The sequence below is a fragment of the Myxocyprinus asiaticus genome, chromosome 3 (assembly GCF_019703515.2).
Source record: "Myxocyprinus asiaticus isolate MX2 ecotype Aquarium Trade chromosome 3, UBuf_Myxa_2, whole genome shotgun sequence".
Taxonomy (NCBI): domain Eukaryota; kingdom Metazoa; phylum Chordata; class Actinopteri; order Cypriniformes; family Catostomidae; genus Myxocyprinus; species Myxocyprinus asiaticus.
Window position 1 is genome coordinate 17,553,958 of NC_059346.1, and position 18,854 is coordinate 17,572,811.

Here is an 18,854-nt window from a genome sequence, read left to right on the forward strand (position 1 = left end):
ATGTCTTCAGAAGTGATCTGATAGGTGTGGGTGACAAATAGATCAATATTAAATTACTTTTTTACTATAAATTCTCCTCCCTGTGCAGTAGGTGGCAATTGTATGAAAAATGTCAATCGCCAGAAAAAGGAGAAGAATGTGGAAGTGAAAGTGGATATTTATATTAAAAAAGGACTTAAATATTGATCTGTTTCTCACCTACACCTATTATATTGCTTCTGAAGACATGGATTTAACCATTAGAGTCGTATGGATTACTTTCATGCTGCCTTAATGTGCTTTTTGGACCTTGAAGTTCTGGCCAACATTCACTGTCATTGTATGGACCAACAGAGATGAGATATTCTTCTAAAAATTTTCATTTGTGTTCAGCAGAAGAAAGAAAGTCATACACATCTGGGATGAGGGTGAGTAAATGATGAGAGAATTTAAGTTTTTGGGTGAACTATCCCTTTAATTTTATTACTGAAACAGAAATAGTGCAGAATCTGAAATATTTCTTATTCATTTTATGGCATAAATTTTTTTTGGTTTTAAAATAAAAAAAACTAAGAAACATTCTGTTTATTCCCAGGTTTAAATTAGATTTTGAAACCGAGCTGTCAATGTGGATTCAGACTTTTTAATATGCATATTATACTTCTACAATATGTTAGACTTATGCAGCATGTTACACTGAAGGGCAGGACACACACTCACACATATGTAAAGAACTTTGACTAATAGAGGAGCAAGAATGTGTTTCAAAAATGACGATAGCGTTGCCCTTGGCAACCATGAGCACTGCATCCGTCAGTTAGCAATGTTAGCAATGAGTAAATGCATAACAAGCAGCATACAGCAAAATACATGTATTTAAAATACACTGCTCATCGTTCCAAATGTAATAATTTCAGTACATCTGTCCTTATATTCTTCAATATTTTTTTTCTGTTCATTTATTAGACTGTTTAACAATATAGTGTTTTCTCCATACATTAATTTATAAACGTATGTACCTCTCTATATTTGTTCATTTCTTCACCCAGAGAGGATTTAAAATGAACTTCTAATGCAGGTTTAAGAGTGATTATGTCAACATTCATTATGTCCTTCAGATCTGTTGAAACGTGGCACCAGTGTGAATTCATTCATGAGTGAACAGTTTCGGTCCACTCCACTCCAGTGTGTCGTGACTGTGAGGATAGGACACATGTGCAAGCTATAACTGCATCTGTCTGATGATTGTATCCAGAGCAACCACGGAACTCTGGGTACCATGGCAACAAGCCGTGCCGAACTCATTCACTGCTCTGAGATACACACAGACACACATTTGCACACAATACATATTAAATGGACACACTTGAATAAACACGTTGAACTATCCTGACAATAAACACTCACACTCACCTGCAGGGCAAGTGGTTTCCAGCGGGCATTCTTCAGCAGTGCAGGGGTGGAGCCCAGAGTGTTCTGTGGCCTCTTCTTCAGAGTAAGGATGACTCCGCTCGGGTCCTCACGAAGACAATTGACCAAGTTCTTTAACTGCCAGCCAACCTGAAAGAGAGAGATGAATGTATATATATATATATATATATATATATTTATATACTGGTGGCCAAAATTTTAGAATAATGTACAGATTTTGCTCTAATGGAAAGAAATTGGTAATTTAATTCACCAAAGTGGCATTCAACTGTTCACAATGTATAGTCAGGACATTAATATACATACTTAAACTACTTCAAAGAGTTCTCATCAAAAAATACTCCATGTGCAGCAATGACAGCTTTGCAGATCCTTGACAATCTAGCTGTCAGTTTGTCCAGATACTCAGGTGACATTTCACCTCACGCTTCCTGTAGCACTTGTCATAGATGTGGCTGTCTTGTCATGCACTTCTCATGCACCTTACAGTCTAGCAGATCCCACAAAAGCTCAATGGGTTTAAGATCCATAACACTCTTTCCAATTATCTGTTGTCCAATGTCTGTGTTTCTTTTCCCACTCTAACCTTTTCTTTTTGTTTTTCTGTTTCAAAAGTGGCTTTTCCTTTGCAATTCTTCCCATGAGGTCTGCACCCCTGAGTCTTCTCTTACTGTTGTACATGAAACTGGTGTTGAGCGGGTAGAATTCAATGAAGCTGTCAGCTGAGGACATGTGAGGCGTCTATTTCTCAAACTAGAGACTAGTACTTATCCTCTTGTTTAGTTGTATCTGTGCCTTCCACATCTCTTTCTGTCCTTGTTAGAGCCAGTTGTCCTTTGTCTTTAAAGACTGTAGTGTACACCTCTGTATGAAATCTTCATTTTTTTTTTTTTTGGCAGTTTCAAGCATTGTATAGCCTTCATTCCTCAAAACAATGATTGACTGACGTGTTTCTAGAGAGAGCTGTTTCTTTTTTGCCATTTTTGACCTAATCTTGACCTTAAGACATACCAGTCTATTGCATACTGTGGCAACTCAAAAACATTTTAGCATGATTACTCAAGGATAAGGTGTTGGAGTGATGGCTATTTTCAAATAGTGATGGTGCTGGGGGGCCTAGGTAGCTCAGCTAGTATTGATGCTGACTACCACCCCTGGAGTCGCGAGTTCAAATCCAGGGTGTGCTAAGTGACTCCAGCCAGGTCTCCTAAGCAACCAAATTGGCCCCATTGCTAGGGAGGGTAGAGTCACATGGGGTAACCTCCTTGTGGTCGCGATTAGTGGTTCTCGCTCTCAATGGTGCGCGTGATGTTTTGTGCATGGATCGTGGAGAGTAACATGAGCCTGCACATGCGGAGTCTCCGCGGTGTCATGCACAAAGAACCACGTGATAAAATGTGCAGATTGACGGTCTCAGAAGCGGAGGCAACTGAGACTTGTCCTCCACCACCCGGACTGAGGAGAGTAACCACGCCACCACGAGGACCTACTAAGTAGTGGGAATTGGGCATTCCAAACTGGGAGAAAAGGGGACAAAATAAATAAAATTTAAAAAAAATGGTGATGGTGCTGTTTTTTACATCAGTAATGTCCTGACTATACTTTGTGATCAGTTGAATGCCACTTTGGTGAATTAAAGTGCAAATTTCCTTCAGAAACAGCAAAATCTGTACATTATTCCAAACTTTGTCTGCAAATGTATACAGTGTGTATATATATATATATATATATATATATATATATATACACTGTATATAACTCTTGATCAATGAGCATACACTGATTATTAAACTGTACAGACATTAATGCACATTTATTCAACAAGATGCAAGTTCAACACTCATATACACACAGATGACAACTTGTCCCACACAATGATACACACCACTGTCTGGTGATTGACCTGAATGACCTCATCACCGGCATGAATCTTCTTACACTGATCTGCAGGAGACTGCAAGTAAGAGATAAAGAGTTTAATAACCCCTTTTCATTAACAGATAAATCTGACAGTAATAATTACACAGCCACTTCTGTGATGTATTATAGTAGCATATACTGTATGTCTGAATGTTGACCTTCTCTATGAAGAAAGTCTTTTTTTTTGTTTTTTTGTGATTAACATTTTTATTGATTCAGACAGAAAACACGAAAAGCAAAACATATATACATGGAATCAACATTTAACACAACCCTCACCACTACCCCTCCCAAACATAACCCCACCCAGACCCCCAACAAACACTCCCGTGGTCACATGAGCATATACACACAAGAATAAATAAATAAATAAATAAATAAAATAAATACAAATATAATAATCACACACATCTACATCTAAACCTCTCTCTCCGCTACCTCTCCCCGAGAGCCCTCCAAGAACGCCAAACACTTCCCAACAAACAAATCAAAATTACCCAGTCTACTAAATACCACTTCCTCATATGCCGCCACCCTCCCCATCTCCGTGCAACACTCCTGAAATGAGGGCACTCCAGCTGAATTCCATCCCCTCAAAACAATTTGTCTGGCAACCATCACACTGGTCAGGACCCAATTCTTTATGTTTTTATTCCCCACATCGATGACCTCCACATTGCCCAAAACACAGAGTCTGGGGCAAAACGAAATCCAAGTGCCCAACATGTCACACACAAAACTCTGAACCTTCATCCAAAACCCCTGGATCTCAATACACCACCAAAAAAAACATGGGCCATGTCTCCATCCTCCAATTGGCATCGGCAGCAGGTGGGTGAGTCTTTAAGACCAAGCCTATACAATCTAGAGGGGGTCCAATAGTATCTATGTATAATCTTGAATTGCATAAGGTGCACCCTTGCATCTCTAGATGCAGACTTGACATTTTTTAAAATCCTAGCCCACACTCCTTCCTCCAATACCAAGTTTAAATCTTTCTCCCATAATCTCTTGATAGAAGTTAAAGCTCTGTCCCCCAGACTCTGAATTAGCAGGGAGTAATACACTGATGCCTCATGACCTTTTCCAAAAGCAGTAATCACCACTCCCAGAGTGTCTGCCATTTTAGGGGGATGTATGTTACTCCCAAAAATAGTACAGAGCAGTTGGCGCAGCTGTAAATACATAAAAAACTGAGATCTAGGAATCCCAAAATGTTGAACCAAACCTTCAAAAGATTTCAACACTCCGCTCTCATATAGGTCACCGAGTGTAGTAACCTCCCTCACAATCCACTTTGACCAGCAGAAAGGGGACTTATCAATACATAATTTAGGGTTCAGCCATATGCTTGAGGCAACATTTAAATAAATGTCCAAATTAAACATTCTGGACACTTTTGTCCATACCGACAGAATAATAATGGGGAAAGAGGCAACCCTGTCGGGTGCCCCTATCCAGAGTAAAATAATCTGAAATTAATCCATTTGTTTGTACCGCCGCTACCGGATGTCTACAAAGTAACTTAATCCATCCAAATAAAAGTGTTCCCGAACCCGTATATTTCCAAAATCTTAAAAAGATAATCCCATTCTATCATATCAAATGCCTTTCTGGCGTCGAGTGAAATGGCAGCGACTGGAGTCTGATCATTCGCCACTGACCACATGATATTGATGAAACGCCTGATGTTATCAGAAGAGCTGCTGCCCGAATAAACTCCACCTGATCTATATGTATAAGAGATGTCATAACTTTACTTAATCGGTTAGCCAGAACTTTTGACAATATTTTTACATCTAGCTGGATAAGGGAAATTGGACAGTAACTCTTACACTCACTTGGATCTTTGTCCTTTTTAAGAATAATACTTATCCTGGCTTGTGTCATTGTTGGCAGAAGCTTCCCATTCTTTAATGATTCCGTATAAACTTCTAACAAAAGTGGAGCCAGTTCTGTAGCATAAGATCTAAAAAATTCTGCAGCAAAGTCGTCTGGCCCTGGAGCCTTGCCTAGCAAGGCCTTAATTACCTCACCAAACTCCTCCAAGGTTATCTCAGAATCAAGAGAATTTTTTTGCTCAGTCGTCAGTTTAGGTAGTTCTAATGGTTCCACAAAGTTTCTAATATCTTCATCAGTAGACAAAGACATGGAACTATAGAGATCAAGATAGAATAAAAAATATCAATGGTAAATATTTCAACACCAGCAGATTTCACTGAGGGAATGGTAGAAAAAGGCTCTCTCTGCTTTATGTATCTAGGCAAAAGCTTCCCTGCTTTGTCCCCCGACTCAAAGTATGACTGTCTTGCCCTGAATAGCAAAAACTCCATCTTCCGTGACAAAATAGTATTATATCTGTATTTCGATAAGGCCCCTAAGAACCGCCTTAAGTGCCTCCCAAGCCACGCCCACATAGGATACTGAGGACCAGTTGGTCTCCATATAAACATTGATTTCAACCTTTTGATTTCATTTTTTTAAATTCAGGATTTTGCAAAAGGGATACATTAAAGCGGCAGCTATATGATTTCTTTTTCTCCGTATGTGGCAACACCCCTAAACTCAACAGGGCGTGATCTGAGACTAAGATGTTTCCCATTGAGCAATTAACAACAGATGAAATGAGGGACTTAGATATATATAAAAAAAAAATAATCTATTCTAGAACAAATCTTATGGACTGATGAAAAAAATGTATAGTCCCTACCAGATGGGTTCAAAAGTCTCCAAATATCTGTAATACACAAGATTTTTGAAGTGTCAATGATGCTCTAGGGGGCTTACACACTTTTGCTTCACTATGATCAAGGACTGAGTCCATCAAACGATGTCTCCTCCCGATATTATATCATGAGGAGAGCCAGCGGCTTGCAACATCCCTTCAAGATCTATAAAAAAGCCCTGATCATCGGCGTTAGGTGCGTAAATATTAGCCAAAATCAACCTTTGCCCCTGAATTTCTGCTAAAACAAGAAGAATGTCTTTTTAACTAAACATAACTCATCTAACAATGTCCATGCTGTACTAACTCGTGCATAAATAGCTGAACATTTTGCATAATCTGTTGATTTCATAGTTTGTCAGTATAGTAAACAATTTAGCTGACAATTCTATGCAAAACTGTCCAAGTGGAAGGACAGTCCGCCTGGAGCAACTTGAGTTTACAGGAATTATTTACAAAAAATGAAAATTCTGTCATTATTTACTTACCCCGATGTCGTTCCACGCCTGTATGCTGTTATTATTTCCGCAAAACACAGAAGGAAACGTTTTGAAGAATCTTTACATAGGACTTTTCCAAACAACAGTTCATAGTGACCACATCTGTTCAGCCTTTTGGCCTGTTCCTCACACAAAAGTTTTGTATGACTTCAGAAGACTTATATAGCCTCATGCGACACCATATCCTTCTGCGCAGATATTGTGTTTTGGCTTTGATAATGCAACACATAATTTCAATTCATTTAAATCAACTGATCTCAGTTCAAAAGACTCTGGGCTGTCAGTAAAGGGTTAAACTTTTGATGTTTGGAGTCATGTGACAAAACAACATGGTGCCGAGTTTGTCTTTGGGGACACCAACAAAACTACATCTGGTAAGAAACCTAATCAAGTTTTTACAGTGAAACCTATCTGAGTCAAAAGATTAAAGAAACGGCATGCTGTTAAAACAATGACCACTACAGTGGACAACAGTGCTAGTTTTTCATCAGAAATCCTATATTTACTGTGCATTTTCACATTGAGAAAAACATTTTTGCTTTCAGAGGCCTTATATGGAGTTAGGATAACCAACACTCCTGGAAACATAACAAACTATTTGATTTTAAAAATCTGACTTTCTATAGCTTGGTATTATTTAACATTTCACAACTTAGTCCCGCTGTCCATATATGTGGAAATACATTTTTAGGAAAACTTTTTGCTCTAGAATTTTGTTTTGCATGTGTATTAGGTGCTACTAGTTACAAATAAAAAGGGAAATGGAAAATGCCCACAGCAGTCACGCTCGGGTCTCAGGAGGTAGTGCATAGGAATATTAGCACACAAGTCGTATGGACTACTTCTATGGTGGGGTTTTTTTCTGTCCTTTCCGGAGTTTAACAGACATGGTCACAAGAAACTATTATTGTATGGAAAATAACTGCATGAAGATTTTTCCCTTTTGTATTCCACAGAAAAAAATAAAAGCCTTCAGGTTTGGAAAGATATGAGGGTCAATCAGTGCTGTGCAGATTACTTGTGAATTGTAATCAGGTACTGATTACAAATTACATGACAAAAAATGCAGTCAGTAACATAATCTCATAGATACAATTTTTGGGGTAATCTAATACGATTACTTTTGGATTAATTTTGGATTACTTTCAACCTAATTCTATTTTATTTTATGTAACATGCATTTGAGTAGGATAATAATTTTAACATAAAAGTACATAGAGGAAGAAAATGTATTCCATTCTTTATTACTAACAAAAAGAGCCTCACAAAAAGAGCTCATTATGACATTTTTAAAAAGTGCATTAAACATTACATGAATTAAATAAACATTAAATATAACAGCGATGACAGTGCATGGTCAAAGTTTATAATTCAAAACACTGAGACATCAAGTTAATTTTAAGTGCATAAAACAATAGCAGCATTACGAACTTTAATGACCATAAAATCAACATAAATCGATCATAAAATGAACAAAAATTAACAACCATAAAATCAACAGCAATGACATTGCCTAGGCCAAAGCTTTCATCTAAAAACACTGAAACATATTTAACCCTTACTGCTTACTGATAGTCCATCACCTGTTCCAAAGCAGAGGTGCAAGATAATATATTTTGATCAGCAAGAATATTCTAAAAGAGCAGAATATTTTAAAATGGCTGTGCTGTGTCAAGTTTTATGTCAAGTTTCATGCAGTGAAGCGATGGGCTTTGTTCCATATTGCTGCACATTTTGCATTTGAACTATTGTGTACCCTTCGGGCAGGACCCTTAGAGATGGCTTCCACTAGATCCTTTGAAACAATGAAGTTCAATGTGTGAGCTCCACACCATTGGTGAGGTAATAATATATATATACTACTGTAAAATATATATATACTGTATATACAGTATATATATTTTTTAAAACATATCTTGTTCAAAGTTCATTTTAAGTGCATAAAACAATAGAAACATTACATGAACAAACAGTAATGAACCTGAAATCAACAGCAATGACATTGCTAGGTCAGAGCTAACAGCTCAAAACTCTGACACACTTACATTTAACCCTTACTACTTAGTAAAAGTCCATCACCTATTCCTTAGCTGAGGTGCATATCTTACTGTTGTAATGTAAAAGGAGCACATGCTCAAAATCTGTGAGACTATTGCGCTTCAGGGTAAGAATATGATGATATTGATATGAAAATGATCAATAAATTATTAACAATTTACTGCTGTTGCTTTGTTAATATGTAATCTTATAATCTATAAAAAAAAATAACTAATCCGATTACGAGTATTTTAAAATGTAATTTAATCCAATTACAAGTACTTGGTTTTTGTAATCTGATTACGTAATCCAGATTACATGTAACCCGTTACTACCCAGCACTGGGGTCAATGATGACAGTATTTTCATTTTTGGGTGAAATGGGAGATTCTGGATAAAAACAGTCTCATTTTTTTGTGATCAAAATATTTTTTTTTTGTTTAATACACATAAAAGTAAAACTATTTCTTTTTGGGTGAAAACTATTTCTTGAAGTGCCTTGCTCAAGGGCACAATGGCTCATTGTTCGGTTATCAGTTCAATCTTTAACAACTAAACCATAAAATAGTCCATAAACATTATCAAAATATATAATAAAATAGATATTCTATAAACTTGAAGTGGAATATTTCAAACTGTAGAATCCTTTTATTTAGAATCAAAGAAATCAAAGAATTCTGTTCGTTCTGCAAAGATGGGAAGTAAAAATGTCATGTAGTTTGAGTCCAATTTAAATTAACATCTACATAAATGATTTAACAACAGCCCTGGAACAATCCACCAATCCAAGCCTCACTATACCCAGTGCAGAAATCAAGTTCCTGCTCTGTGAAGATGACCTGGTTCTGCTGTCCCAACAGAAGAAAAACTGCAGCACAGCATGTCCTTTTTCAAAGCATTATTGTCAGTAATGAGCACTGACAATCTGAAGAAACCACAGTTAAGGTTTTCCAGATAGAGTCAGTTTCCTTATGGAGGTTTTAAACACAGCATCACCAATGCTGATCTTGGAATTCACATACACGTAAACACATACGGGAGTTTTAATCTACCAGTAAAACCATTAAGTGAAAGGACTCAGACAGTCATCTATACTCTAAAATGATGATTCAATCATATATATATATATATATATATATATATATATATATATATATATATATATATATATATATATATAGTGTGTGTGTGTGTGTGTGTGTGTGTGTGTGTTAAAGTCTGGATAGAATTGTTTTATCTATTCATAACCTCAGTTATTATCTTTATATTCATGTGCAGTATATCTAATGTCTGGAACTAAAAATTGGGAACAGACAAAACATTTTAGGATGCACAAAGGCACTTCAAATAGCGCTATTATAACTGTTCAAGGTGCTGTAAGCGATTTCAGCCATTTGCCTAATTTCCACTAGACTTAGCCACTGAATTAGATCGATTTCTCAGGACATCTACAGTACTTCAGTATGATCATATCAGTCAGATACCATAGTATTTTATGCATGTTATTATAAAATATTGGAAGAAGGAGTGAGATGGGCATTGTTTATAATTCTTCCGGTTTTGATTGGTGGGATTTATATGACCAAGCTCCAATAAAGCTTTTGTTAGGACCCTCATTGAGACAGGTAAAGAATAAATACACTTCTGAACTCACATTCTCTGTGGTTCCAGTGATCACATGAAGACCATCATATGTGGACTTGATGTACATGCCCTGAAAAGAGAAGAGAGAAAAAATGGTTGTGAGTTATCATATCAATCATATAGTTATCATTTAAATTATACCAGATTTATACATTTTTTCCAAACTTTGGGATGCATTTCTGTCAATGATGAAAGTTGTTACAGTATTGTTTACTCACCAGGCCCTCACTAGGCATAACGTTAGTCAGATGAACAACTTCTAGGTGGGCCGACTGTGACACTAGCGAATCGGATGACAATGAAATAATGTGCTCACAAATACCTGATAGAGTCTTACACTGCAAAGAGAGATAAAAACAGAAAGAGAATGAGAGAGAAATAGTAGTAAATATTTCAGTCTACTTATAGCTGTTGAACTGGGAGAGAACAGAACACTGGCAGCAGTATAAGTAATCAAATCATTTACATTCACATCAAATATACCCATAATGCATCATAAGTCTGTTCTAAAAAGTCACATGCTATATAAAGTTTAATTCATGCCATATTCTTTCTTTCATCTTCATCTCTCTCCCTTACTCCATCCCTCTCTCTGTCTCTCTCTCTTTCTCTCTCTCTCTCTCTGTCTCTCTCTCTCTCTCTCTTTCTGTTCTATAGGGCAGTGATACTGAAGCGGGAAAAAATCACAGTCTGGATTATTCAAGATATCCAACCTTAGGCTAAACACACACACACACACTTGCACACACACACACTTGCACACACACACACACACCCCCAATCACACACACCTAACAGATTTTTGCTTCAGAGCAGGCTGGATACATGTGACTCCACAATCACGTCTCAAATACATGATTTAAAGGGTTGAAATTCTTGCTAGAAAATGTTTGTATGTGTGTACCAGATTTGTGAGGACCAAATTCGCTTATGTTTTTCTCTTTTGTAAGTTGCTTTGGATAAAAGCGTCTGCCAAATGAATAAATGTAAAATGTAAATGTCAATTTCCAAATGAAAATATAAACAGTAATAGTAAACTTCTTATAAATAAGTTCTTAAAAAAAAAAATAATATAGTAAAACTTCTTTATAACAACTTATGAATATAGTCCTCAGGACAATAAAAATAAATTGCCATTCAGTACAGAAAAGGAAGGGGTGTGACATAACTATACATAAAGCTCTTTTTACATGAAGCAAACTCCACCCACAGGAATTACATTATAACACATTACCAGAAGATCATACACCTGGAAAAGTAGATCCACTTTAAAAGGATAATTTAGACAACTTTACCCACTAAATAATAAACAATATAACTGAATAATTCATGTAAGTGCTTTAACAAAAATACAAGTTCCCTATCTGTCACTCACTCGACGTTGTGTCGATGTAGTGACACTCGGGGTCACTCTTGGGAGCCCCAAACACCTCTGATCTTTTTTTAAAAGGCCAATGAGAATTGGCGAGTGGAATTTGCATGCCACTCCCCCGGACATACGGGTATAAAAGGAGCTGGTATGCAACCACTCATTCAGATTTTCTCTTCAGAGCCGAGTGGTTCTATTCATTGAACCCATGAATTCATTTTGAGCTGAATTCATCCGCCGAGTTCATTCACCTCTCTCTGCTGGATTTTATGGCGCATTTCAGCGGCTTCTCCCCCTCTGCATCTGTGGCTTGCAGAGAACACCCCTGGGCGCTTCAGCAGAACATATTAAAAGAGTATATTCTAATAGAGTATATTTTCTTTCTAAAAGAGCGGCACACACAGAACGTCTTTTTAAAGACGCGTCTTTTTAAAGATGCCTTTCTGTTTGTGTGTTATTCCTGGTCGCGGTCGTTATCTCTCTGCTTCCGATGGCCACGATCGCTGTCTTACGTGTCTGGGTGCTACCCACGCGGAGACATCATTCGTGGATGGATCATGTCCTCATTGCGAGAACATGACCATGGCAACGTTGCGGTCGTGGCTTGCATTCGTAAGAAAGCAACCCACCCCAGCAGCTCCCCGCGCCGGTCCTTCTACCTACGGGTTTGAGGCCACGTCGGTTAGCGCTGGGGGTGATTTGGGGACCTCAATGGGACCACCTCCGCCGGGTATCCCCCCACGGACTTCCCATTCCCCAGCACGCTCGCTTGCCCCGATCGCGTGCTCGGACAAGATTGCCGGCTCGTCTCAGGGCGAGTTCGACCTCTCGTTCAGAGCCCGGGAAATGGATGAGTTATCGAACACAGCATCGGAGAGCGGGCTCATCCAGTCGGACGCGGAGGCTTTGAATGGGCTTCCCCCTTCAGGGATGGTCGCCCAGTCCCAGGCCGACATGGAAATGACGCACATGTTTCCCCCACGGCCACGCCCCGCCCCGTTCCTTTCTTCCCGGAAGTGCATGTGGAGCTGACAAGATCGTGGGAGGCACCTTTTACTGCCCGGTCCCGATCTTTCAGCTCCCCCGCTCTCGCTACCCTCGATGGCGGAGCAGCCAAGGGGTATTCGGTGAATGAGGTGGATAAGGAGCTCGTGGTGCACGCGCGGGCGCCCGAAACTCCAGTCCAGGGCCTGTAGCATTATGTCATCCCTGACGGCTAAGGCCTACAGTGCTGCTGAACAAGCCGCCTCCGCCCTGCATGCCATGGCTCTCCTGCAAGTACACCAAGCCAAGGCACTAAAAGAACTGCACAAGGGTAGTTCTGTCCCGGGATTGATGCAGGAACTGCGCTCGGCGACCGACCTCGTTCTCCGGGTGACGAAGGTCACGGCACGGTCTCTCGGGCAGGCGATGTCCACCCTGGTGGTCCAGGAGTGCCACCTTTGGTTCAACTTGGTCAAGATGGGAGAGGCGGACAAGGCACGGTTCCTTGATGCCCCCATTTCCCAGGTGGGCCTGTTTGGTGACACCGTTGAGGACTTTGCCCAGCAGTTCTCGGCGGTGAAAAAGCAGAAGGAGGCCATACAACATATTCTGCCCCGGCGCGGCTTAAGACCCCGCACCCCGGCCGGCCGCTAAGAACCCAAGAATGGCTTCGAAGTGCCCCCAAGACGGGCGACCTAGGGGCGAGGAGACCCACTTCTCTAGAGTTGGCGAACAGACCACTCCATCCCCCGTTGGAGGGCCGGGAGGAGAATCTTTTGTCGTTGTACGCCCCAGAGGCTGCGGTACCCAGAAGTTTGACAAAAGAGTGGTTTTCTCGTTTCCTGGGTCACAGGTCCGGTGCGCACACCCGTCGTCACGACCACCATCCACCGTCCCGCTTTTGCAGGTATGGCGCTCCAGCAGCGGACCCCCCGCCCCTGTGCGCCCAGCTGTGGTACAAACACGCCAACACAGGGTTGGTTCCGGTGGACTACAGGGACGAGGTTCCTCCTCCCCCCCTCGGCCAATCTTATGGTGGGCAGTAGGAGCCAGGTAAGTGCTTCGATGTCCCTGGACTCAGCACGGCCACGGGGCTCGAATCCCCTTGACATGGCACCTCGAGCTCCGCCCTGCCGCGAGGCCCCACCCGCCGGTATGTCCGACGTGATCATTCCCTTGGTCCCCCTTGTCTGGAGTTTGGGCACGATGGCTGTCCCGGACTGTCCGATTCGGCTACACGATTCAGTTTGCCAGGTGTCCACCCAGGATCAGCGGCGTCTGCTTCACCACGGTGAAGGGCAAGAACGCCACTACCTTGCATGCGGAGATCGCTACCCTTCTGCGCAAGGGCGTGATAGAGCCTGTCCCTCCAGCCGAGGTGAAGAAAGGGTTCTACAGCCCTTACTTCATCGTACCCAAGAAAGGCGGTGGGTTGCGACCAATCCTGGACCTGCGAGAACTGAACCGGGCTTTGCACAAATTCCTGTTCAAGATGCTGACGCAAAAGCGCATTCTAGCAAGTGTCCGGCATCAAGATTGGTTTGCGGCGGTAGACCTGAAGGACGCGTACTTCCAAGTCTCGGTCTTACCTCGAAACACACCCTTCCTGCGGTTTGCCTTCAAAGACCAGGCGTATCAGTACAAGGTCCTCCCCTTCGACCTGTCCCTGTCCCCTCGCGTCTTCACTAAGGTCGCAGAGGCAGCCTTTGCCCCGCTAAGGGAAGTGGGCATCTGTATCCACTATCTCGACGACTGGCTGAACCTAGCTCACTCTCGAGAGTCACTGTGCGCACACAGGGACCGCATGCTCAGCCGACTGGGGCTTCGGGTCAACTGGAAAAAGAGCAAGCTCTCAGAGCATCTCTTTTCTCGGTTTGGAGTTGGACTCAGTCTCGATGACAGCGCGCCTCACAAACAAGCATGCACAGTCGGTGCTGAACTGTCTGAAGGCGTTTAGATGGAGAACAGCAGTTCCACTGAAATATTTTCAGAGGCTCCTGGGGCATATGGCATCCTCAGCGGCGGCCACACCGCTCGGGTTGATGCATATGAGACCGCAACAGCACTGGCTTCGGACTCGAGTCCCAAGATGGGCATGACGCTGCGGGACACATCGCATGATCATCACACCAGTCTGTCACCTCTTCAGCCTTTGGATCGACCTGGCATTTCTACAGGCAGGAATTTCCCTAGAGCAGGTCTCCAGGCGCGTTGTGGTTACAACAGACGCCTCAAAGATGGGCTGGGGCGCCGTATGCAATGGGCACACAGCCGCCGGCTCTTGGACTGGCCCGCAGCTGCGTTGGCACATCAACTGCCTAGAGTTGTTGGAAGTACTGCTCGCCATGCGGAGGTTTCGGCGGTTGATCCAGGGCAAGCACGTGTTGGTCCGGACGGACAACACAGCGACGGTAGCATACATCAACCACCAAGGCGGTCTACGCTCCTACTGCATGTCACAACTCACCCGCCGTCTCCTCCTCTGGAGTCAGCAGCACCTCAAATCGCTACGAGCCACTCACAACCCGGGCGACCTCAACACTGCAGCGGACGCGCTGTCACGTCAGGTTACCCTCAGGGGAGAGTGGAGACTCCACCCTCATGTGGTCCAGCTGATTTGGAGTCGATTCGGTCGAGCACAGGTAGACCTGTTTGCTTCCCGGCAATCCTCCCTCTGCCCGCTTTGGTACGCCCTGACCGAGGCACCTCTCGGTATAGACGCGTTGGCACACAGCTGGCCCCCTGGACTACGCAAGTATGAGTTTCCCCCAGTGAGCCTACTTGTACAGACCCTGTGCAAGGTCAGGGAGGACGGGGAGCAGGTCATCCTAGTAGCACCCTACTGGCCCACCCAGACATGGTTCTCAGATCTCACACTCCTCACGACAGCCCCCCTGGCGATTTACCCTGAGGAAGGACCTTCTTTCTCAGGGATGGGGCACCATCTGGCACCCACGACCAGACCTCTGGAATCTCCACGTCTGGCCCTTGGGATGCGGAAGACTTAAGTGGCCTACCGCCTGCTGTGGTAGACACGATCACTCAGGCTAGGGCTCCCTATACGAGGCGCCTGTATGCCTTGAAGTGGCGTCTGTTCGCTAAGTGGTGTTCTTCCCGACGCGAAGACCCCCAGAGATGTGCAGTCGGATCGGTGCTTTCCTTCCTGCAGGAGAGGTTGGAGGGGCGGCTGTCCCCCTCCACCTTGAAGGTGTGTGTAGCCGCTATTCCGGCTCATCACGATGCGGTAGATGGTAAGTACTTGGGGAAGCACGACTTGATCATCAGGTTCCTGAGGGGCGCTAGGAGGTTGAACCCCTCTAGACCACGCCTCGTCCTCCCGTGGGACCTCTCTGTAGTCTTTCAGGGTCTACGGAGAGCTCCCTTTGAGCCCTTGGAGTCAGCTGAGCTTCATTGATGCCATCACCATGGCATATCAGGCTCAGGAAATGCCACCCCCTGCGGGGTTACGAGCCCACTCTACCAGGAGTGTGGCAACCTCCTGGGCCCTGGCCAGTGGTGCCTCTTTGGCAGGCATCTGCAGAGCAGTGGGCTGGGCAGCACCCAACACCTTTGCGAGGTTCTACAATCTCTGGGTTGAGCTGGTCTGGTCCCGAGTAGTGGCAAGCACGAGCAGGTAAGTTCCGGGACAACTGGCCGGGTGTACCGCTTGCACATAGCGCCCTTCCCCTCCCTTGAGGGGAAGATGTGCACTCTTGACTCCCAGTAGTGTTCACAGACTGTGATCCCTGGATGACGTAGACACTTAGGGCTCCCAGTCAGTTAACAAATTCCACTCTTTTTGGGGAGAAAAGAGAAGGAAAAGAGGCCTTGGCTGGGCTAGCCTGTCCACCTATTCATTGGGCAGTAAACTTGTTCCTGAAGGACTGTTCGACGCTCATAAAGAGCGTTGGGGGAGGTTCCGTGATGGCCTGGTGCGCTGGCTACGAGGCACACAGCAGTCTGCCTGTCACACACCGCCACTTCATGTAACACCGTTCAGTTAGTTGTGGCGTTTTGTATAGGGACCCCTAATGTCACTACATTGACACAACATCAAGTGAGTGACAGATAGGGAACGTCATGGTTACTTTCGTAACCTCCGTTCCCTAATGGAGGGAATGAGATGTTGTGTCCCGCTTGCCACAATGCTGAACTACCTGCTGAAATGGCCAGGACATTATCTTGGCTCCTCAGCACAAAACCTGAATGAGTGGTTGCATACCGGCTCCTTTTATACCCGTATGTCCGGGGGAGTGCAATGCAAATTCCACTCGCCAATTCTCATTGGACTTTTAAAAAAGATCAGAGGTGTTTGGAGCTCCCAAGAGTGACCCCTAGTGTCACTACATCGACATAACGTCTCGTTCCCTCCATCAGGGAATGGAGGTTACGAAAGTAACCATGATGCTTTATATTTATGTTTTTAACCATACTGTTAACTTAGACATTGTAAGGGCATAGCTGAATGTGATATTCCTTTGTTCTTATAAACTGTGTGTCAAGCTGAAATAATTATATATGCCATTAAAAGAGCTTAAGTTGTATGCCTTTAATATAACAATGTCAAAAGGTGTACGTAAGGGGTAGGGTTAGAGTGTAGTAATTATAATTACTATAATTTAAGAACAAAAGAAGTCATTGGAAGGTCCTTAAAGAAATATTCTGGGTTCAATATGAATTAAGCTTAATCGACAGCTTTTGTGGCATAATGTTATAAATAATTTTAATTCATCCCTAACTTTCAAAAATAAAGGTAAAAAAACTAGGTTACCGTGAGGCAATTACAATGGAAGTGAATGGGGCAAATTTTTGAAGGGGTTTAAAGGCAGAATTGTGAATCTTACAATTTTATAATATCATTCATAATTTTACATACAATATAATTATATAATTTTATGTAGGTTTTACGGTCATTTTGGGCTTTTAGGGTTAATATACATCATGATGGCGCCGCGGATGGCCGCCTCGGTGTGGAGTGCTCCTATTGTTTTGTTGTTTTTGTTTGTTTGTCCTATGTTTAGTAATCTTTTTCCAGTCAGTTTTACCAGAGACGAACTGCTGAACATTCGATAGCTTATACCAGACAGTCTTTTCCCGGTTTTTGAATATTCAGACATCTTGTTGGACATTTTAGTCGGAGGCTCAGCTGTGTTGTTTAAATGCGCTATGAGACGCAGGCGAGGGAGACGAGCAGGCGCGCTGGTCAAACTCCGTCGGCGTGGCTTTCGATCAGCCCTGCCGTGCATTCATCTTGCGAACCTCCACTCTCATCCTAACAAAATGGACTAACTGCATCTCCTCACCTGCACAAACAAGGACTTTTCAACCTCTGCTGCCTTGTGCTTCACAGAAACCTGGCTGTGTGAAGCCATTCTGGACAGTGCATTACATCTGCCGGGCTTTCAGCTGTTCAGAGCGGATCGCATCGCGGAGTTAACGGGGAAAACGAGAGGCGGTGGAACATGCTTTTACATAAATGAAAGTTGGTGTACAGATGTAACAACGTTAAAGAGGATGTGCTGTCCTACTTTGGAAGCACTCTTTATTAACTGTAAGCCTTTCTACTCGCCACGGGTGTTTTCCCACCTCCTCGTTTATTCTGGTGAGTGTGTATATTGCGCCAAACACGTTTTTGAATGTAGCGCTGCAACAGCTGGCTGATCAAATCACAGACATGGAACAACAATACCCAGACTCAGTTATTATTATTCTTGGGGATTTAACAAAGCAAATCTCACACATGAACTGCCCAAATACAAACAGCACATTACATGCCCCACCAGAGACAGGAACATACTGGATCATTGCAACACAACAATAAAGGATGCATATCACTCTGTCCCTAGAGCAGTTTTGGGATTCTCTGATCAGTGTCTGGTTCATCTTCTTCCAACCTACAGGCAGAAATTAAAATCAACCAAGCCAGTAGTAAGGACTGTAAAGAGATGGACCAATGGAGCAGAGCAGGAACTACAAGCCTGCTTCGATTGCACGTATTGGAGTGTTTTTGAGGCTGCAGCCACAGACCTGGACGAGCTCACAGATACTGTTACATCATATATCAGTTTCTGTGAGGATATGTGCATTCCTACAAGGACTTACTTAAAGTTCAACAACGACAAACCATGGTTTACAGCAGAGCTCAGGGAGCTTCGTGAGGCCAAAGAGGATGCTTACAGGGGTGGGGATAAAGTCTTGTACAATCAGGCCAGGAACACACTGAACAAGGAAATCAGAGTGGCTAAAAGAAGATACTCTGAGAAGG

The 18,854-nt window shown here is 42.8% G+C and overlaps 1 protein-coding gene across 1 annotated transcript in view; it reads right to left on the reverse strand.

Annotated features, from left to right (window-relative positions):
• Positions 1–18,854, reverse strand: part of LOC127429199 (connector enhancer of kinase suppressor of ras 2-like) — a 79,447-nt gene that overhangs the window by 31,970 nt on the left and 28,623 nt on the right. Inside the window, exons 6-9 of the mRNA XM_051678077.1 lie at positions 10,455–10,574; positions 10,247–10,306; positions 3,296–3,364; positions 1,393–1,539 (exon numbers count right to left, since the gene is read on the reverse strand). Of these exons, the coding sequence (XP_051534037.1) occupies positions 1,393–1,539; positions 3,296–3,364; positions 10,247–10,306; positions 10,455–10,574 (396 nt within the window). The remainder of the gene's footprint in view (positions 1–1,392; positions 1,540–3,295; positions 3,365–10,246; positions 10,307–10,454; positions 10,575–18,854) is intronic.